Source organism: Euleptes europaea, chromosome 20, assembly GCF_029931775.1.
Source record: "Euleptes europaea isolate rEulEur1 chromosome 20, rEulEur1.hap1, whole genome shotgun sequence".
NCBI classification, from domain to species: Eukaryota; Metazoa; Chordata; class Lepidosauria; order Squamata; family Sphaerodactylidae; genus Euleptes; species Euleptes europaea.
Window position 1 is genome coordinate 5,790,688 of NC_079331.1, and position 22,369 is coordinate 5,813,056.

A 22,369-nucleotide genomic window follows, 5' to 3' on the forward strand; every position below is an offset into this window, starting at 1 on the left:
CCACGTGCTTCCTTTCTCTTCCAGGTGGATGGTCCCTCAACATGAAGGACTTGAAATTGCTGCAGACCATTGGCAAAGGCGAATTTGGGGGTAAGTTGGTTGGTTTGGGGCTGGCTATGTCCCTCTTGTTCTTAGAGCAGAAGGGTAGAATTCAGAGGCTTGAATGTGGGCGGTTTGGGGAGCATGAAAGGAGAATAATTTTAACAAGAGACTGAAATGACTGTTCCTTCCTGAACTGAGAAACTGGCTTGTCATTTGGTGAACCTATCCAGACGGTGAAGGAAAACATCAAAACGGACATCAGATGTAGATAAAAGTAATAAATTACTCGATTGGGGTAGGCAACCCAGACATGAACCCGGAGAAGAAAATAAAAAATAACGCGCAACTTCAGCAAAGTAAAAGAAGATTATTTCCCCTGAACCTAATAATCGAGGAAAATAATTTGGTAATCAATCTCAAACAAATGATAACTGGGGAAAACGGCAAAACCAAAGGAACTGATAAGGAATCCATGAGACTGGAACAAAGTGGACTTTAGAGCAGGGTTGTCAAACATAATGCCCGCAGGCCAGATCCAGCCCCTTGAGAGCTCTTATCTGGCCCACGAAGCAGCCACCCCCTCCAGTCCTGATCTGGGCTGGCAAGGCATGGCCCAGCCTGACCAAGTGACATTCATGTCATATCCAGCCCTTGTAACAAATGAGTTCAACAGCCCTGCTTTAGGGGGAAGATAAAACTCCAGGCTGCAGGAGGGATAAGAAAGGGGGCACTCTGGACTTCCAGGAAGGGGAATGAAATGGCCATGGTGAGGGGTCTGGGATTTTGGGGCAGCATTCCAGGCAGGTGGGTAGATTGGAAGAATTGGGGAAGGTGGGAGAGCTTTGCTCAGGGCCCGCTGCCGTTGTCCACAGACACAGCGTAAGGCAACTGAACAAAGATGCGTTCTGTGGTGACATTTGCCACGAGTTTTGCAATCAAGGTTTGCTTGCCCAGGCGCCATTTGACCCGGAATGACAGTAAAACCCCAACGGACCGAGCCAACTGGCTGGAACCCATTTCGGACTGACCTGTGCAAAACCGGCCGACTTCCTCCCTTGGTTGTGAAACCTCCTGGGGAGACATTTGAGTGTGTCTTGACTTGCACTCCAAGAGCAAATTTTACTTATCCACAAGAGGCTCAGGGCAGTTTTTCTCTTCCTCCTATTTTATCCTCCCCGACAGCCCGGTCAGGTCGCACGTCACTGGTCCCGGGTCACTCAGCAAGCTTGAGGACATGGCGAGGATTCGAACCCATGTCTCCCAGACCCTAGCCCGACGCTCTAACCACTCCACCGCGCTGGCTGCCTCCCAATGATCGTTCTGTTGTCCTTCTTTGTAGATGTGATGCTCGGCGATTATCATGGGAACAAGGTGGCCGTGAAATGCATTAAGCACGATGCGACGGCTCAGGCCTTCCTAGCAGAAGCTTCAGTGATGACGTAAGTGCCGAGCCAAATGGGGGAAATGGGGCAGTCAGGATGTGAGGAAGATGGCAGGAAAGCAAAGTTGTATTAGAAACTTGAAGAGATTTTTCACTTGGGTGACCTGCGCTGGATTCCCCCGAAAGACAGCGAGAAATTGCCAGGCTTGTTGCTGAAAGTTCTATGACAGAGATCCCAGACTTCATTGCCAATCTCTTTGCAGGCAGCTACGACATAGCAATCTAGTGCAGATGTTGGGGGTGATTGTGGAAGAGAAGGGCGGATTATATATCGTCACAGAATACATGGCAAAGGTAGGAGACTGTTGGATTCATTCCCGTTTGTTTTTTCTAAGCATGTTTCTCTCCTACTTTTTTTTTTTTTTAGGAATTTGTTTGTAAAAGCAAAACCGGGAAGAAATGCAGAATGACAAATGAATTTTGAAATAAATGTACCAGTATTTCTTTTTCGGGAGAATACTTCCTGTCGTTCTGAATTTCTAAAGCCCTTTGTATCTGCTGTTGGTTATAATCGATGCAAAAAAATAAATGGATTGATATTGTCCTGAAAATCTATTATTCCTATCTGTGAATCCTATTTATTTGTAAAAGCAAAACTGGGAAGAAATGCAGAATGACAAATGAATTTTAAAATAAATGTACCAGTATTTCTTTTTTGGGAGAATACTTCCTGTCGTTCTGAATTTCTAAAGCCCTTTGTATCTGCTGTTGGTTATAACTGATGCAAGCAAATAAATTGATTGATATTGTCCTGAAAATCTATTATTCCTATCTGTGAATCCTATCTTATCTGTAAATCCATTTTCCTATACATTTGTGGTCTGGCCCAGCCACACCCTCGTTTGCAGAGAAATGACTTGTGCCGATAGCATTTAATTCTCCTTTTTGTTTCGTCTGCAGGGAAGCTTAGTCGATTACCTACGCTCCCGAGGGAGGTCTGTGCTGGGAGGAGACTGCTTGCTAAAGTTCTCCTTGTAAGTACCGAGGCTCCAAACCTTGCCTGCCACCTCTTTCTCTTCCCCCGCCTCCCAACCTGGGTGTGAGACTCTGTTTGGCTACCAAGTTGGTCAACGCCCCTTTCAGATCAAGTCGAGCCGGCGTGGTGTAGTGGTTCAGAGTGGTGGACTCTAATCTGGAGACCCGGGTTTGATTCCCCACTCCTCCACATGTGCAGCAGACTCTAATCTTGTGAACGGGATTGGTTCCCCCACTCCTGCACATGAAGCCTGCTGGGTGACCTTGGGCTAGTGACAGTTCTCTCCGAACTCTCTCAGCCCCGCCTACCTCTCAAGTTGTCTGTTGTGGGGAAAGGAAGGGAAGATAATTGTAAGCCGTTTTGAGACTTCTTAAAGGTAGAGAAAATCGGGGCATACAAACCAACTCCTCTCTTCTTCTTGAAATCTGTGGACGCTAAAATCTGTGGACGTTTATATTTTGATTATGCCTTTGAGCCAAACAATTGACTCACGAGTTGATAAAAATTTACTACGAACGATAATTCCTAGTTCGAGGCAAAATGTTCCTTGGGGAAGAGGATTCTCCGTTAAGCTGGATCCAGGCAGGATGGAGGCATGGGTGTCTGTCTGCCATCTGTCCACCTTCTGAGGGCCCCACGGATGGTCCTCAGTTGACCTGGATCCAGGAGTTACGGAGCGGGCAGACGACTCCTCCTTCCAATCCCCGCGATAATAAAGGTTCCGGTTTGTTTTTTTCCTCCTAAGGAGAACAGAGGAATATCCGCCTCTGTCCCCGCTGCCCGCCAACCTTTTAAATTGCCGGTTTCTCTCCCCCGCAGGGACGTCTGCGAAGCCATGGCATATCTGGAAGCCAACAATTTCGTCCACCGGGACTTGGCGGCGAGGAACGTGCTGGTCTCGGAGGACAACATTGCCAAGGTCAGCGATTTTGGGCTGACGAAAGAAGCCTCGTCCACCCAGGACACGGGCAAGCTGCCGGTGAAATGGACAGCCCCGGAAGCACTTAGAGAAAAGGTAAGGAGAGATGCTTTGGCCAGGAACTGAGCCAAACAGGCCCATCTCATAAAGTCTCGCTGGGACTTGCTTTTCTCGTGCCTGGTGGAGCTGATCTTAAACACATGAGCACACGAAGCTGCCTTATACTGAATCAGACCCTTGGTCCATCAAAGTCAGTATTGTCTACTCAGACCGGCTCTCCAGGGTCTCAGGCTGAGGTCTTTCCCATCACCTATTCGACTAGTCCCTTTAACTGGAGATGCCGGGAATTGAACCTGGGACCTTCTGCATGGCAAGCAGAGGCTCTACCACTGAGCCACAGCCCCTTTCCATGGTTCTCCAGGGACTCAGGCTGAGGTCTTTCACATCACCTACTTGCCTAGTCCCCTTCACTGGAGATGACAGGGATTGAACCTGGGACTTTCTGCATGCCAAGCAGATGCTCTTCCACTGGGCCACAGTTCCTCCCGGGCAATCTTCTGTGGCAATGACGATTCTCCTACTGCCACAGATCACCAGTCCAGAGGCAGTGTGGTGTACATGTGACTTAGTAGAAGGTACCTTTGTTCGGGGAGGAGGCCATGGCTCAGTGGTAGAGCATCCGCTTGGCATGCAGAAGGTCCCAGGTTCAAACCCCAGCATCTCCAGTTAAAAGGATCCAGTAGCAAGTGAAGCGAAAAATCTCTCCCTGAGACCCTAAAGAAGAAGAGTTGGTTTTTATACGCTGACTTTCTCTACCACTTAAGGGAGACTCAAACCAGCTTACAACCACCTTCCTTTCCCCTACCCACAACAGACACCCTGTGAGGTCAGTGGGGCTGAGAGAGCTGTGACTAGTCCAAGGTCACCCAGCAGACTTCGTGTGCAGGAGTGGGAAACAAATCCTGTTCACCAGATTAGCCTCCGCCGCTCATGGGGAGGAATTGGTAATCAAACCCGGTTCTCCAGATCAGAGTCCACCGCTCCAAACCACCGCTCTTAACCACTACACCACGCTGGCTGCTGGTCAGAGTAGAAAGTGCGGACCTTGATAGACCAGTGATCTGACTCAGTATGCTCCAGCTTCATATGTGCTCATAAAGCGTAGGGGCCATGGCTGAGTGGAAGAACCTCTGCTTGGCATGTCGAAGGTCCCAGGTTCGATCCCCGGCATCTCCAGTTAAAAGGACCGGGCTCTAGGTGATGCAAAAGACCTCTGGAGACCTGAGACCTTGGATAGCCGCTGCCAGTCTGAGTAGACTATACTGACCTTGATGGACCAAGGGTCCATTCAGTAAAAGGCAGCTTCGCACGTTCATTAGGTGACCACTGATTTCTAATCTTGCTGTTGTCCATTTTTTAATCAATGGGCACCTTTTTCCCCCCACTGGCAGAAATTTTCCACGAAGTCTGACGTGTGGAGCTTTGGAATACTTCTCTGGGAAATCTACTCCTTCGGGCGAGTGCCTTATCCGAGAATTGTAAGTGAGGACCTAGCGGCGCGGCATTTCTCTGCCCGTTCCTTTCCAGGGTTGGAGGAGGAATGCAGTGGGGGTGGGGGACTCCAGATTTGGAAGGGTGGGAGTCACTGTTCAGTGCAGAAAAGGGGGCTGTTGGCAGTGGGGGACTTTTAAAAGATGGCACCCCCCACTCGTGCGCAGTCCGTTGGACGGCCGCGAGATGCCGTCTCCCCAGTTCAGCTACAGGCATAGAGAAGAATGGAGCCAGGGTAGCTTCAGGCTGTTTTCCAAGTTCAGAGGCGAGATCTAAATTGGACGCCTGCCTATTCACAGTTCCACCTGTTCAAGCGGGAGGGAGAGAGAGAGAGAAAAGGTTGGATCCTGCAGACCTGTTAGGCTGGTCCCGGCCCTTTTCCTCCGGCAGAGGGGTGAACGGTTCAGAATAGTTCAGTGTGGCCAAGAGGGTCGCACAGGCTGGGGAGGTAGTGGTCACATGGAGAAGATCTTGGGGGAGGGAGTTACAGCGGAAATGCGTGCCTTTTCTCCTGCCTCCCGCCGTCCCTGCAAGGTAGGCTGCAGGGATGCAGTGAGGCTCAGAGAAGAGCTGAGAAGCGGGACCCTGTCCTCCCCCATCTTCAGGGGAGGGGAGAATTTTCTGAGGGGCGTGAGCCTGAAAGGCAAATTTTCCAGACGCGGGCTTCCCTTCCCTCCCAACTTACAAGGAGCGGGCGCCAAAGGCTGCGTACCATGGTTCATGGGGCCGCGTATGCCTCACCCTCCTTGTGCCACCAAATGCCCTTGCCTTGTTAGTCTGCCTCTTCCTCATGCTACTGTTACGGCACCTCTAACTAGATGGATTCCTGGGTCCCAGCCAGAGCTCTGGACCTTTTGGTTGGATCCTTCCCGTCTGTCCCCCCATCCTTAACACCTTGTCGGTCTCCCCCCCCCCCCCCACAGCCTCTGAAGGATGTCGTTCCTCGCGTGGAGAAGGGATACAAGATGGACTCCCCCGACGGCTGCCCCCAGATTGTCTACGAGGTGATGAAGAAGTGCTGGCACTTGGACCCCGCCCACCGGCCTTCCTTCCACCAACTACGGGAACAGCTAGAGCATATCAAAGCCGCCGAGCTTTACCAGTGAGGTCGAGGCTGGGGGGCGGGGCTTCCTCCGAACACGCCTCCTCCATCACTTCCTGCGATCCACCTCCCCCCCACCCCACGTGCACGTGTGTCGGGGTGGGGTGGGGTGGGGTTCTGAGAAAGGGACCGAGCGCATCGATTTTTTTTCTTTTAATCAGGAATCGGAACCCCGCCACTCAAAGGACTGTACCTAGATAAACATATTGGACTCGGGCATATCCCCAACATACCTCGGTGGGTGGGCGTGGGATGGGGGAGAAATCTGGCTCCTCTTGCAGCCGTAGGGAGGTCTCTCTCTCCTGCATCTCTTTCGCCTGAAGATGCATGCATGAGAAGAAAAAGGCAGACCTTTCACCCGCCCCCTCCTGTAGGAATCCAGTTGGCGAAGGAGGACTTTGCGATATTTTAGTAGCATGTTCTTAGCCTTCTAGACACTTTCCCACTCCGATTCCTCTCTGTGGATCAGGGCCCACTCCCATCTTTTCTTCCTTCCTTCCACCTTTAATTTCTCCCTAGGACCAGACTTGTCTTCCTATAGGGAGGAATTAAAAAGAGGCATAACATTTAGTTATCATCAGGAGGGGAAGGAAGGAGGGTTTGGGGAAAAGATTGGGGGATTTTCCTGCCCCTCTTGGTACTTCCGCAGTTTTGGGAACCACCCAGTTACCAATCCAGTATCTTCTCCCCAGCCTCCAGTCTTATTTTGTTCCAGGTATTTTTTTTTTTATGATGATAATGATCTTGTTTTTCTCGTTTTCAAACTGCACCGGGAAAAAAAAATCAGCTTGTCTGCTGGGTTTTACTAAAGTTACAAATCTTATTTTTTAATGTAAGAATTTAAAAAAGGTTAAAAAAAAAGAGAGAGAGAGTGAAGAAAAATCCACACAGACACAAATAAACCACGCTCAACCTTAGCGAGCTCGTCTCCAGTCTGCCCGTCGAGGGGCACGTTTCGAACCGTAGACGCCACCCACGGATTGACTGTTTTGGATCGTTTTGCTTAAAGACAGTGTTTGCATGCCCGTCTTCAGAGGCCTTTTCCGGTCCTGTCTCGTGCTTTCACGCTCATTTAACGCTGCCGACCGTGAGATTAAACTGTAATAATAAAAAAGAAACCATTCCATACGAAACGCCGGATTGCCTGCTTCGTTTTGTCCTCTTTCCCCCTCCCGAGTCCGTGGCAGGGAAGGCGAGAAGCCGCGAGGGCCAAGATGACGAAGAACTGCCCCCTCTCCCTAGCTGTTTTGAGTCAGCTCTTGCCCTGGAGTTTTTTCCCAGAATGCCCTCTTGCTTTCCCAGCATTCTACGGGTGCACGTTTTTGACACTGCTACTTGAGTCAAGTTTCCAGCTAGACTTGTGCTAGACTCCCATTTTCTTTCTTTCTTTCTTTCTTTCTTTCTTTCTTTCTTTCTTTCTTTCTTTCTTTCTTTCTTTCTTTCTTTCTTTCTTTCTTTCTTTCTTTCTTTCTTTCTTTCTTTCTTTCTTTCTTGCAGCGTTCCATAAGCCTGCCTTTTCAAGGTCGGTCCTTCCTTCCTTCCTTTCTCTCTTTCCTTCCTTCCTTCCTTCCTTCCTTCCTTGTTTGTTCTTTCTTTCTTTCTTTCTTTCTTTCTTTCTTTCTTTCTTTCTTTCTTTCTTTCTTTCTTTCTTTCTTTCTTTCTTTCTTTCTTTCTTTCTTGCAGCGTTCCATAAGCCTGCCTTTTCAAGGTCGGTCCTTCCTTCCTTCCTTCCTTCCTTCCTTCCTTCCTTCCTTCCCTTTCTCTCTTTCCTTCCTTCTTTCCTTGCTTTTTCTTCCTTTCTTCCTTCCTTCCTTTCTCTCTTCCTTCCTTTCTCTCTTTCTTTCCTTCCTTCCTTCCTTCCCTTTCTCTCTTTCTCTCACTCTTTCTCTTTCTCCCTCCCTCCCTCCCTCTCTCTCTCTCTCTCTCTCCCTCTCTCCCTCTCCCTCTCTCTCAGGGACTGTTTCATTATTGGGCGGTTTCATACGGTTATTTCTTTCCTTACCATTGTTTCGTTTTCATGATCGCCTTTTGTTATCATTTGCCATGGGTTTCGACGGAAGACGCTTTCCCTTTTCTCGGCGCTCTGCTGTCACGATTTTCCATCCAAGTGGGACGAAATTTCAGGAGGGTCATCGCATTTCCCGAGGACGCCCACAGTACCAAATTTCAGACTGATAAACAAAAAGGGCCCCCTTTTTGCGGCAGTGAAAGACACCTGTGTTTAACATTGAAGTCTGTGGCGTAATGTTTAGCCTCAGGGCCTCAAAAATGCCGACCCTCTTCCCACTACAACGGATGTTCGAGTTGCTGATTGTGATAACGGCATTAAAACTTTATAGAGAAGTATTTCCTGTCCATGAAAGTTTTCAGCTGTAACCTTCAGGACGTGTGAAATAATAGTATCACGCTCACTAAATTTGAGGGATAGAAACGAGTTAGATGGTTTCAAGTATAATTTTTGTTATGAACCATAGAAGAAACATCCTGAGGCTTTTGGTGAGGAAGCTGTCTTTTGACAGTGAAAGCGTTGAAACCATCCGGAGGGCGCTTCCAGCTTTGATGTGCCTCTATCTGCTCCAGGCTCCATCTTCTTCCCTGGAAAGAAATATATAGAATAAGTCATTGTACTTACCTTTGAAAGACAATTGTTGAAACTGTTGAAATTGTTGAAACTGACCATCTTGTTTGGTAGCTTGCTAGCTACGTTCTATCTTTGTATATATGTTCATGTATGTATCCTTATCATCGTTGGGTCCTTGCACTTGTATATAATATAATCACACTTTTGCATATAACTTAGTGAGCTTGATACTATTATTTCACACAGCTTGTCTATTTAGTATTGGTGCTTTATTTTTGCTAAGTAACCTTCAGGACAGCTTTCAAAGGGCGAAAACGCATGGTCGCTTTAGCCTCCTTTGTTCCTTGTTTTAGCCAGGATCGAACGCACGTTCACCAAAAACGCATGTGTTGGATCCTGGCTGAAACAGGGAATAAAGGCGGCTAAAGCAACCGTGCGTTTTCGCCCCATGACCTCGGTGGCTGCCGTGCATCGTGTCAACCGTCCGGGTCTTCGCGCGAAAACGTGCAAGCGATCTTAAGCACGGACTGTCGGGAGCAAATCCCATTGAGTTCAGTGGGACTTACTCCCTGGTAAGCGTGCTGAGGTTTGCAGCCACAGTTTGCATTCTGGGAACAAATGCTTCCCCAATATTAGCACACACACACACACCCTCACACACCAGTCAGGGGCTTAAAGCTTGCTTTAAAACAGGGATGGGTCGAATCAAGGTATTATCCTTTATTCATAATATTTTCCCAGCGGGAGGAGATATTCTGTTCTTCACCACTAGGTGGCTGTCTGCCTCCATGATACAAGGAGCGTTTCTTCCCTCTGCCTCCATTGGTGAATGAAAATAGGCCCTCGCTTCCCATTGGTCCTAAGCCACTCCAAAGAACGTGTGATGCAACCGACATGTGTCGATCCCTTCATTCGTTCCCGCCCCCTGCCTAGTTAACTTGCGGGACTCACCGCCACAAGATTTAGCACTGGCTGCCTAGTTTAGCTTGGCTTTACAAAAGGTACGCGGCAGATTCATGAAGGGAAGGCCCCGTCAGTGGCTGTTAACCACGGGGGGGGGGCTAAACGGAGCCCCCCCCCAATTGTACGTGGATTGAATTTCACTTTGGTTGCCCACAACCAGTTCCTTAAACCTCCGTTCAACCGGTTAGGTTGGTCCACAGCTTCCTCGGATATAGAAAGGAGCGACAACCCTGGGAGGTAGGCTAGGCCAGGGGTCCCCAACCGTTTGGAGCTTGTGGGTACCTTTGGGATTCGGACGCAGGGCGGTGAGCGCCTCCATGATGCATGTGCTGTGGTAGGCGGCCGCTACTAAAGCCACACTTCAGCACGAAAATGGCCCACGGGGGACAAAAAAGAGCCCCCCCCCATGATGCCTCACTTTGGGGTGTCTCATCACATACGCACACATACACAAAGTGTGCTTCTACCTAGCATCTGGCAACAGCGTGTCTCGCACGCAGCACACGAGGGTTTTAAATAGTTCCGTTGACCGAGGATTTATTCAGCGTTAAAAGAAACTTTCCAAGGCCTTCTCGGCATTTTGCTTTTTTGCCTCCCCTCCTTGGCGAATGAAGTCCAAGCACAGTTCAGGAATCCCCGCGGCCAAAGAACTGGGAAGCCGGGGCCCTTTTTCATGCCAGTGCATGCGCACAAGGTTGTGGGTCTCCTCTTGTCTCCAGTCAAAGCACGGCGCTCCAACGGCATTGGGTTGTGCTTGACCACCTTCACATGACAGCCAGCGTGGAGTGGTGGTTAAGAGCGGTGGCTTGGAGCGATGGGCTCTGATCTGGAGAACCGGGTTCGATTCCCCGCTCCTCCACATGACCGGCGGAGGCTAACCTGGAGAACCGGGTTTGTTCCCCCGCTCCGACACATGAAAGCCAGCTGGGTGACCTTGGGCTAGTCACAGTTCTCTTAGAGCTCAGCCCCACTTAACTCACAGGGTGTCTGTTGTGGGGAGGGGAAGGGAAGGGGATTGTAAGGGGTTTGATTCTTCCTTAAGTGGTAGAAAAAGCCGGCATATAAAAAACCAACTCTTCTTCTCATCGTTGAAACAAACAACAGCAAAAAACCACTGGTTGGGAATGCTGCATCAGTTCTCTTTCTCATAGGACTGGTTTCCCCATGCGGTAGAAACACCACAATACGAATTTAGTGTATCATGTCCAGGAGGTGACTGTAAACTTCCTTGGGAATGGTTTCTAGGCTCATGATACCACGGGCATTACATCTGGGTAACTGGGAAGCCTCCCTAGAAGCTAGACTGACCAAACTTGAGGCGATCCTTAAGGTTGCCGGCTCCAGGTGGGTAAATACCTGGAGATTTTGGGGGGTGGGACCTGAGGAGGGTGGGGTTTAAGAAAAGAAGAAGAGTTGGTTTTTATATGCCGGTTTACCACCTTAGGAAGAATCAAACCGGCTTATGATGTCCTTTCCCTCCCCACAACAGAAACCCTGGGAAATAGGCGGGGCTGAGAGAGCTCTAAGAGAGTTGCAACTAGCCCAAGGTCACCCAGCTGGCTTCATGCGTAGGAGCGGGGAAACCAACCCGGTTCGCCAGATGAGCATGGAGGACATTTAGGAGGGGAGGGGCATCAATGGGGCGCAATGCTATGTCCACCTTCCACCGTGGCCATTTTCCTCCAGGGGAACTGATCTCTGTCGCCCGGACATCAGTTGCAACAGCGGGAGATCTTCAGCCACCACCTGGAGGTTGGCAACCCTAACTGTCCGACTTTGGTCTCATCCTGAGAAGACGAGACTCGCTGGGAAAGACGATCGTGCTAGGAAAAGTGGAAGGCAGCAGGAAAAGAGGAAGACCCAGCTGGAGATGGGTGGACTCCGTCGAGGAAGTCCCAGCCCTCGGTTTGCAAGACCTGAGTGAGGCTGGTAATGACAGGATGTTTTGGAGGGGCTCAGTGGTAGAGCCTCTGCTTGGCATGCAGAAGGTCCCAGGTTCAAACCCCAGCATCTCCAGTTTAAGGGACCAGGCAAGTAGGTGATGTGAAAGACCTCAGCCTGAGACCCTGGACATCCATGGAGAGGGGCCGTGGCTCAGTGGCAGAGCCTCTGCTTGGCATGCAGAAGGTCCCAAGTTCAATCCCCTGCATCTCCAGTTAAAAGGACTAGGCAGGTGCTGTGAAAGACCCCTTCCCGAGACCCTGGAGAGCCGCTGCCCGTCTGAGTAGACAATGCTGACTTCAATAGACCAAGGGTCTGATTCAGTAGAAGGCAGCTTCATGTGTTCACGTGTGAAACTTTGGAGGTTGTCAATTCATGGTATAGCCCGATCCTCCTTGTGATTTTTCTAGCGTTCCCTCCCCCCCAGATCTCTAGGACTTAAATCTCCATGTGGGGGAGGCCTCTCTTCTCTAACGCACGCACACGACGGCCAGTGCGCACGCACACCTTGCAACTCACAGCCTGCCACTTCGCACATCATAATTGCCGAGGTAGATTTGGATCATCTATTTTAGGACCACCGTGGGGTGTTTTTGTGTGTGTTTCTGGTAACGGCATCTAACACGAACAAACACCTTCCTGCCTTTTAAAAATCAGCCAATGTTGTTGGAGAGGACGGCAGAGCCAGCGTGGTGTGGTGGTTAAGAGCGGTGGTTTGGAGGGGTGGAGTCTGATCTGGAGAACCGGGTTGGTTTCCCCACTCCCACACACGAAGCCAGCTGGGTGACCTTGGGCTAGTCACAGCTCTCTCTGAGCTCTCTCAGCCCCACCTGCCTCACAGGGTGTCTGTTGTGGGGAGGGGAAAGGAAGGCGATGGTAAGCCAGTTTGAGTCTCCCTTAAGTGGTAGAGAAAGTCAACATATAAAAACCAACTCTTCCTTCTCTCCTCCTCCTTCTTCTTCCTCCTCCTCCTCTTCTTCTCCTCTTCTCCTTCTTCCTCCTCCTCCTCTTCTTCTCCTCTTCTTCTCCTTCTCCTCCTCCTCCTCCTCTCCTCCTCCTCCTCTTCCTCTTCTTCTTCTTCTTCCTCTTCTTCCTCTTCTTCCTCCTCCTCCTCCTCTTCTTCTGATAGGGAAATGTAACATTCAAAACTGGGGTGCGTGTTGTCTTTGTCCGGAGAAAAGGGGAGTCACCGGCACGTCCCCATTTTCATTTGGGAAATATTGGACGGCTTGGAGGTTCTGTTTATTCCCTCTTCGTGTCTCCATAGATACCACCGGAGTGTAGGAAGGGAAGTCACAGGTGTGAAAAAACATGCCTAAACATGTTCTCAGGGGCCACGAGCGTGGGACGTTTTCCCAGAATGTTTTCAAATATTCATCTCTATGCCCGAAAGCCGTCACAGGCCGAAGTGACGGACGAAGGATATGGTATACAAGTTGAGAATTGCTCGACTTTAAGATAGACAATGAGGACGTTGCAATGGTTCAAGACTTTCTATTCCTGGGCTCCACCATCAACCAAAAGGGAGACTTGCAGCCAAGAAATCAGAAGGAGGTTGAGACTGGCAAGGGCAGCCATGAAGGAGCTAGAAAAGATTTTTAAGTGTAAGGATGGGTCACTGGCCACCAAGACTAGATTAATTCATACCATCGTATTCCCTATTACTATGTACGGGTGTGAAAGCTGGACAGTGAAGAAAGCTGATAGGAAGAAAATAGACTCCTTTGAAATTTAGTGTTGGAGGAGGGTGTTACGGATACCGTGGACTGCCAAAAAAAGACAAATCAGTGGGTTATAGATCAAATCAAGCCTGAACTGACCCTAGAAAAAGCTAAAATGGCTAAACTGAGGCTGCCGTACTTTGGCCACATTATGAGAAGACGAGCGTCACTGGAAAAAGACAACCATGCTAGGAAAAGTTGAAGGCAGCAGGAAAAGAGGAAGACCCAACAAGAGATGGATGGACTCCGTAAAGGAAGCCACGGCCCTCCGTTTGCAGGATCTGAGCAAAGCTGTTAAAGATCGGACGTTTTGGAGGACATTGATTCATAGGGTCACCATGAGTCGGAAGCGACTTGACAGCACTTAACATGTGGCCCATAACATATAAAGCGATCTGTAGACTAGCAAAGAGCCTTTGAACCCACAAGCCCACGATTTCCTCATTTAGACTCCCCTTCACTCCCCAAAACTGTTCACATTGTTCTTTGCTCCATTTTATCCTCACAACAATCACCCTGTGAGGTAGGTCAGGCAGAGAGAGAGAGAGAGAGAGAGAGATTGAGCAGCCCCAAAGTCCCCCAGCATGGCGGAGTGGGGACTCGAACCTGGGTCTCCCAGCTCCTAGTCTGACAGCGCTAACCACTACACTACACCGATGCCCCATTAGAAGAATTCACCTGACATAAGAAAGCAACGTAAAAGCCTCCAGCCCTTGAAAACAGTGTCTCTCGCACGCAGCGCACGAGGTTTTAAAATAGTGAAAACCGATCAAGCGGGATGTGACAGAAGGTTGGTGCGTGTGAGGAAAAGGGAACATCGGGGGAGAAGGGAAGCGATGCGCAATGTATTTTGGCCCCAAAGGATTTGCAAAAAACGCCTTCAGCCCAAGCGACGCATGATGCGCAGTCATGTCTCAATGCACGCAAGCCCCCCCAACACACATTCGACTGACATTTTCTTCTTTACAAATGACCCATGGAGGCTGATTCCTGTAGCAGAAAACTGGGTCGGGGTGGAGGGGCTTCTTAGCCCCTTTGGGGTGATTTTTCAGTTTTTCCTTCTCCCAGACTCCCGATTCCCCCCCAAAAAAATGATTCCCAATCAACCCCCCCCACAAGCGCCATTCCACCCCCCACCCCACCCCTCATATTCTTTGCTCCCAGCCCACAGGCTCATAAGCAGCTTTCCTTTCCGGGGGGGATTATGAAGATTAAAATAATTTACAGTCAAAGCCGCGCGAATGATGCTCGAGATGTTTTAAGACACCGAAGAGCCTCCGCTCCAACGGGCCGCTTTGCCCCTCCTGGATAAAAATAAGCCCGGCTCCTTCTCTTCGCGTGTCACCTGCTCCCTGTTTCTCCCGGCGCGTCTTCAAAGTATTTTTGTCTCTGTCCTAATCTTTTTCACTTATCGCAGGTAACAAGGAAGATAGCTCGGCTGCGGGAAGAAGGGAACAGAAGGCTTAGATGGAAATCACCTGGATGTGCCATTTGTCAGAGTCTAGCCTGCAATTCAGGACTCGTTCTTTAAAAAAAAAAAAAAAATCAAGGGTTTATTTCAATTTTCTCTTGACTATAAGAAGTAGGGTTGCCGGCCTCCAGGTACTTAAATGCAGACACCTCTGTGTAAATAGTAACTACATCCAAATGCACAAAAAAGGCAAACAAAGAGTAACTAAAGGCTTAGAGGTGTATAACGTATCTCCAATGTAACCAATCTATACATAGTTTTTACTTCAATGCAATGCAGCATACAAAATCAACAAGGGAAGTACAAAAAGACCCAAATTTACGGTGTAGTAATCTCTCTGTTCTTATATTGCAGGAATCTCAGGTGAGTTTCCAGGTAGAAGAGGAAGGCAGCAGTTTCGGTTCTTCATCCGTTCCCCTTCATGCACCTATTAATTCTTCTATATTGTTTTTTACTGTCTGATCCTATAGCATTATTCTGGTGTACTTCATGGACCTGACGCCATGCTTCAGGCTTCGATTTGTAAAACCAGTACACAACATATCAGTTCCAGGATGCAACCTCCAGGTACAAGCTGGAGATCTCCTGCCATTACAACTGATCTCCAGCCGATAGAGATCAGCTCACCTGGAGAAAATGGCCGCTTTGGCAATTGGACTCTATGGCATTGAGGTCGCTCCCCTCCCCAAACCCTCCTCAGGCCCTGCCCCAAAAATGGGTGAAGAGGCAACCCTACCTTCAGGTGGTAGTGGGAGATCTCCTGGGATTATAACTGATCTCCAGGCGACAGAGAAAAGTTCCCCTGGAGACATGGGCCACTTTGGACGGTGGACTCTATTGGCATTATACCCCAAGGAAGCCCCTCCCCAAACCCCACCCTCTTCAGGCTCCACCTCAAAATTTCCAGGTATTTCCCAACCCAAAACTGGCAACCCTAGACTGAGAAATGCTAGGAAAACTTCTAAGTCAAAAGAGATTGGATCCACACAATCCTTGCCGCAAGAGGAAGCAGAGAGGTGCATGGAGAAAACAAACTTTAAAAAGCCTCCATTTGGTTAACAAATGAGAATAGAAACACACTACATTTGTTTCGTTCATTTCCCCGTCGGAGATGACAGTTCGAGCAGGTCCCGGAGACGGGAGATATGAAACCGACACCTACGTTGTCCAACGATCAAAGTTAAACAGATCTTTCAAAGAAGAGGGGAGGATAAGCAACTTATATCTTAGCTTTCCCACTGAAGCAAACATGCCCAAAAATGAATGCAGGCAATGATGAATATAGAGAAAAACCGATGAAGCTTTGGAAGGGGAGGTTGCATGGCTCACTGGCACAACATCGGCTTGGCCTGCAGAAGGTCCCAGGTTCAATCCCCAGCATCTCCAGATAAAAGAGTCAAGTAGTAGGCGACGTGAAAGACCTCTGCCTGTCACCCTGGAAGCGTCTGCCAATCTGAGCAGACAATAATGACCTGGATGGACCAAGGATCCTTAGTAGTGATGTTAAATGTGGGTTTTATGTTTTTAATGTATTTCATTTGTTGCGTTTTATCTGTGTTTATAATGAGCCCCGTGGCGCAGAGTGGGAAGCTGCAGTCCTGCAGTCCAAGCTCTGCTCACGACCTGAGTTCGATCCCGACGGGAATCGGTTTCGGGTCGCCGGCTCAAGGTTGATTCGGCCTTCCGTCCTTCCGAGGTCGGTCAAATGAGGACCCGGTTTGCTGGGGGTAAAGGGAAGATGACTGGGGAAGGCACTGGCAAACCACCCCGTAAACGAAGTCAGCCTAGGAAACGTCGGGATGTGACGTCACCCCATGGGTCAGGAATGACCCGGTGCTTGCACAGGGGACCTTTACCTTTTATCTATGTTTGTAAGCTACCTTGAGCTCCATAAAAAAGAACAGTACCGAATAACAACTGTTGAATAAAAAAAAAATGTAAACTAAATTTATACCCCACTGTTCTCCCTCACAGGGACCCAAATCAGCGTACGTCGTTCTCCTCCGTTTTAACCTCACGACAACCCTGCGAGGTGGGTTCGGCAGAGAGTGTATGTCATTGGCCCGAGGTCACCAGCGACCTTCCATGGCGGAGCGAAGATTCAAACCTGGGTCTGACGCTGGAATTGCTACACCATCCCTTATGGCCCACCCTTTCCCTGCTAATCGGTTCTTAGCGGACTTCCCTGCCTTCTGGTGTGACTTGGATTCAGATCATCCCACAACGTCGATTTCAGGCCCACAACTTGACGCCGACTGCGACCAATGTTTCCCTGAAGCTCCGCACAGAAGGGAGGGAGCAAATAATTTATTGAAGATGAACCACGCCGGCCTTCCTAATTTGGCCTCTTGTTCCTCATTGTCGACGAAACCTCTTTCAGTCCCCGGGCGGGCATCCCAATCACTCCGCCCGGCAGTTGCAGGGGTCTTTAAAACGCTATTTTCATCACCCGCCAAATCAGATGCAATTGTTTCTGCTCCCCGAGTAGACAATCCCCAGAGCTCTTCAGAGGGCCGTGTGATCTCCCGTCAGATGAAACCATCAACGTACAATCTTTCCTTTCAAGCTCCAGTAAGAGGAAGAAGAAGACAGCCCCCGTGGTGTTGCTCATCCGGCTCAGCAAAAGGCTGAGATGCCAAGGATAGAATTTAACAGAACATAAGAACATAAGATAGGCCATGCTGGATCTGCAATTACCAGCAAGTTATCCCCAGTGGGTACTCTCATAAGAACATAAGAAAGGCCCTGCTGGATCAGACCCAGGCCCATCAAGTGCAGCAGTCTGTTCCCACAGTGGCCAACCAGGGGCCTCTAGGAAGCCCACAAGCAAGACGACTGCAGCAGCAACATCCTACCTGTGTCCCACAGCACCTAAGATAATAGGCATGCTCTTCTGATCCTGGAGAGAATAGGTATGCATCATGACTAGTATCCATTTTTACTAGTAGCCATGGATAGCTCTCTCCTCCATGAACAGGTCCATTCCCCTCTCAAAGCCTTCCGCCATCACCACATCCTGGGGCAGGGGGTTCCACAGTTTAACCAAGCATTGTGTGAAGAAATACTTCCTTTTATCAGTTTTGGATCTCTCGCCAGCTTCAGCAGATGACCCTGCGTTCTAGTATTGTGAGGGAGAAAAGCTTCTCCCTGTCCACTCTCTCCAAACCATGCATAATTTTATAGACCTCTATCACGTCTCCCCTTAACCGCCTTCTTTCCAAGCTAAACAGCCCTAAGCGTTTCAACCGCTCCTCATAGGGCAATTGCTCTAGTCCCCTAATCATTTTGGTGGCTCTTTTCTGTACCTTCTCAAGCTCTGCAATAACCTTTTTTAGGTGTGGTGACCAGAACTGTACACAGAGCTGGGACAGGAGGGGTTCATATGCTGACCCTGTAGAGGAGGAGGAGGAGAGAGTTGGTTTGTATATGCCGACTTTCTCTACCACTTAAGGAAAAATCAAACCGACTTACAATCCCCTTCCCTTCCCCTCTTCAGAATAGACACCCTCTGAAGTAGGTGGGGCTGAGAGAACTGTGACTAGCCCAAGGTCACCCAGCTGGCTTCATGTGGAGGAGCGGGGGAACCAACCCGGTTCACCAGATTAGCCTCCGCAGCTATTATCATTCATACATAGGGTTGCCAGGTCTCTCTTTGCCACCAGCGGGAGGTTTTTAGGGCAGAGCCTGAGGAGGGCAGGGTTTGGGGAGGGGAGGGACTGCAATGCCATAGAGTCCAATGACCAAAGCCATTTTCTCCAGGGGAACTGATCTCTATTGGCTGGAGATCAGTTGTAATAGGAGATTGTCAGCTAGCACCTGGAGGTTGGCAACTCTATTCATACATTCAGCGTGAATGCATTTATTGTTCCTTCCTCAGCAGGGCCCTCAACACGACGCCTTCAGACAGCCCGGCAAAATAATTTGCAGGTCTGTTGAGATTCAACGGCCTGTTTTTTCACTAATTAGACCTCGGGTCCGTGCCCTGTCAGCCCGGGTGGGGTTTCTGTTCCAGTCCAACCTCTTTCCTTTCATGCGCATCTGGGGCGGCCCTTTGCAGCCCCACGTTCCCAAGCAGAGAAGCGCCGGGGATCGAACCCACCCGGTAGGGAAGCCCAGCTTGAAACTGTACGGAACCCTGCAATCTCATCTTAATTGCAGGCCGGGCCGGGCCGCCAAGCCGCGAGCGTCTGCGACTTGACAGCGACGTCTCTGCAAGCGACCGTCTGGGCAAACAGTCAACTGTATTGCAGGAAAGCGCGTTCGACACCTCCCAGGTAATGATGGTGAATTAATCCTGTAAGGCTGTATCATCCCCCCCCCCCCCCAGAGAGAGAGAAAAAATGTACAGCTAATAGTCTTCCGTTCGAATAGCATTTGCTTTTCCTCCCAGGCTTAGCCCCGAAGTCTAAAACATGCCTTCGGAGACGACGGCTGCTTCTTTTTCCGGACTAATCCATCTCGCCGCATTTCAAAGACGCCCATCGCAGCGGATTTGAGGTGCTGCTTTGGAAAACTGCAGGAACAGGACAAGAAGGCTTCTGCAGCGGCAGATCCCGTGCCTTCTAGACGGGCCCCAGTCCGGTTCAAAGATCTTCCCAACTTATTCCTAACCCAGGCCACCGGTGAGGTACAGTGGTTATTGCCAGATTAGGGAGGCCTTGTTTGAGAACCACGCTCTGCCACAACGTTCCTCAGGGGACCTTGGCCAAGTCAACCTAACTTATTCCACAAGGGGAGTCTAAATTGGGGAGAACACACACACACACACATGAACACATGAAGCTGCCTTACTCTGAATCCGACCCTTGGTCCATCAAAGTCTACTCAGGGTCTCAGGCAGGGGTCTTTCACATCACCCCCTTGCCTGGTCCCTTTAACTGGAGATGCCGGGGATTGAACCTGGGACCTTCTGCACACCAAGCAGATGCTCTACCACTGAGCCACGGCCCCTTCTACTACCTTCAACTGAGACTACTGGGTTGTGTCGAGTCAATCTGGTCTACTCCGGCTGGCAATGACGCTCCAAATTCTCCAACAGAGGTCTTCCACATTACCTGGGTCCTCTTAACTTTCAATGCCAGGGATTGAACCTGGGACCTTCTGTACGCCAAGCAGATGCTCTACCACTGAGCCACGCCCCGTCCCCATCTGTGAATGTTGCTATGAGCTTCTTGGAGGAATAAAAATGTGATCCATAAGGCCAAAGTGGGTACTTTGTTGGCAATGTGTGATCAGATTTAGAGTAGGCAGCGGTGTATAGTGGTTAGTTTTGCCCTAGGATCTGGGAGACCCAGATATGAATCCGATCTCAAACAGGAAACCAATTGTTCTTTTTAGGCCCCGAATTCAACCCAAATAAATTTCAAGTCACATCTTACTGAAAGCCACAAACCATACAGGTGTTCAAGATGCTCTTTTATTTATTTACTCGCTTCACTTATACCCCGCTTTTCTCCCCAAAGGGTACCCAAAGTGCTTTACGTCATCCTCCATTTTATCCTTGCAACAACCCTGCGAGGTAGGTTACGCTGAGAGTGTGTGGCTGGGCCAAGATCACCCAGCAAGCTTCCATGGCAGAGCAGAGATTTGAACCTGGGTCTTGAATCTCTACACCCCATCTTTGAGCTGATCCTGGTTATTCCAAGGAGCAGCCCAGGCTCTGCATGGGGCGCAGAGCCCCCAACGAGGAGCTGTTGACTGCCCCACTGTACTGTGAAGATCCTCCTTCAGTTCAGCATAGCTTGATCAATAGGGCTGCCAACCTCCAGGAACTAGCTGGAGATCTCCTGCTATTACAACTGATCTCCAGGCGAGAGATCCACTCCCCTGGAGAAAATGGCCACTTTGGCCATTGGACTTTTGGCATTGAAGCCCCTCCCCTCCCAAAACCCCACCCTCCTCAGGCTCCGCCCCCCAAAATCTCCAGGTATTTCCCAACCCTGTGCCGGCAACCCTATTGATCAACAATTTGAGCATAATAAACCCTGGGATGCAGAGCCGTTGTCCCCCCCTCTCCACCGGGGCATGTGGTATCCACTACTAATCTGATCTACTCAGACAGACCTGAAAAAAAGCAGTAGGGTTTTTTTTGGGGTGGTGGGGGGGACAGTAACAATGCCTCTTTGAGACTAGCACGGCCTGTTTCCACCCCCCTTGTCTGTCGCCCCCGTACCACCTGTCCCACCTGTATACTTTATAAATAAACCGATCATTAGAAAAACACCAGAAGCCTGTAGACCTCTCTTTCTCTCCTCTTAGGGTTGCCAGGTCCCTCTTTGCCACCGGCGGGAGGTTTTCGGGGTGGAGCCTGAGGAGGGCGTTGTTTGGGGAGGGGAGGGACTTCAATGCCATAGAGTCCAACAGCCAAAGGGGCCATTTGCTCCAGGGATATCCGATGTGGTTGGCACTGCACAGAACACAACGGAACAGTGCCCAGAGATCCAAGGAGAGCTCCTTGCCCGAAGGTTGCCCAGAGCAGGAGTCAGCATTAATTCCAGATACTTGAAAGGGATAAACTGGCAAAAATGGATTTTACTACTTTACTTAGTGAGATATAGAAACTAGTTTTAATATTTTTATATATTTTTTGTTAATAGATATTTTTAAAACTGTTAAGACACTTCTTCAGAAGTCGGGTGATGGGCCACTTTTTTAAGGTGGGCGGAGGGTTGAAGGGGTATCGTTTTGGTTTTCATAATTTTGTAATTATGTACGTATGGATAAGTATATATAGATACTCTTTTGTATTTTTATGTTGTTTTTTATTATATTTGTTTTTTGTGTTATGTTATAAAAATTAATTAAAAAATTTAAAAAAAAAGATAATTGTGGTTATTCAGTGCTTCTGTCTCTCACTCCTCCCCTCAACCTATCCTGTTGCAAGATCTGTTAGACTTCACTGGTTGGAACGCTTCCATGTCAGTTTCATATCTTCAGCTCTCATTCACTCTCACCCCTAGCCTCCGCTCTCGTTGGACTCTTCATCTTTATTGCTAGGGGAAATGAAACCAAATACAACAGGTTCATCGCTATTCCCATTATTCTGTTACCCTCAAGGCTTTCAAGGAACAGGACCTTTTGGGCTCCATTTGGGTTTTGGGGGGGTTTTTTGGGGGGGAGGGGAGAATGCACATCAGTGTTTTCCACCAACGTGCACGCTAAAACAAGCCAGCCATGTTCCTAGCCTGCCAGCTTCTGACGCTCCAGGAAAAGGCACCAAGAGAATATTTCCAGCTTCTGGCAGTCCGTCCATTAGCATAATGGGTCACGCAAGGATTTCCATTTCATTTCTTACAGGTTAGGGCCTAGAGCTTAAGCATGACTCATGCATCCTCAGAAATATGCTATGGATACAGAGCAGCTTAGCACCCCCCAGAACGAGAAAGAAAGGGCAAAAATATGCACCTTGTGTTCACTTTTTTTAAGAGCCGGAAGAAATACAGAAAAAAAGATTAACATTGCAAACGTGAAAAATGCAAAAAGGAACCTTTGCAAAACATGGTGTGTTTGTGTGTGGGGGGACGACACTGAATTTCACACACTCCAGAACGGCGTCTTTGACTCCAAAAATACCAAACTTCGTTATTTTCTTAATGTTGAATGTTAATCCATTATTTTATTGGCCAAACCCAGAAACAATAGCCACCTGATACTTCTTAAAA

General features: G+C 49.1%; 1 protein-coding gene and 1 non-coding gene across 2 annotated transcripts in view; one reads left to right on the plus strand and one right to left on the minus strand.

Annotated features, from left to right (window-relative positions):
• Positions 1–6,100, plus strand: part of CSK (C-terminal Src kinase) — a 42,761-nt gene extending 36,661 nt beyond the window's left edge. The window contains exons 7-13 of the mRNA XM_056865711.1: positions 25–90; positions 1,382–1,481; positions 1,687–1,777; positions 2,384–2,457; positions 3,279–3,474; positions 4,830–4,916; positions 5,853–6,100. Of these exons, the coding sequence (XP_056721689.1) occupies positions 25–90; positions 1,382–1,481; positions 1,687–1,777; positions 2,384–2,457; positions 3,279–3,474; positions 4,830–4,916; positions 5,853–6,035 (797 nt within the window). The 3' untranslated portion in view covers positions 6,036–6,100. The remainder of the gene's footprint in view (positions 1–24; positions 91–1,381; positions 1,482–1,686; positions 1,778–2,383; positions 2,458–3,278; positions 3,475–4,829; positions 4,917–5,852) is intronic.
• TRNAG-GCC (transfer RNA glycine (anticodon GCC)) lies at positions 3,711–3,782 on the minus strand. The gene has a single exon. It is a non-coding gene; the product is annotated as a tRNA-Gly (tRNA).
• Positions 6,101–22,369: the final 16,269 nt, after the last annotated feature.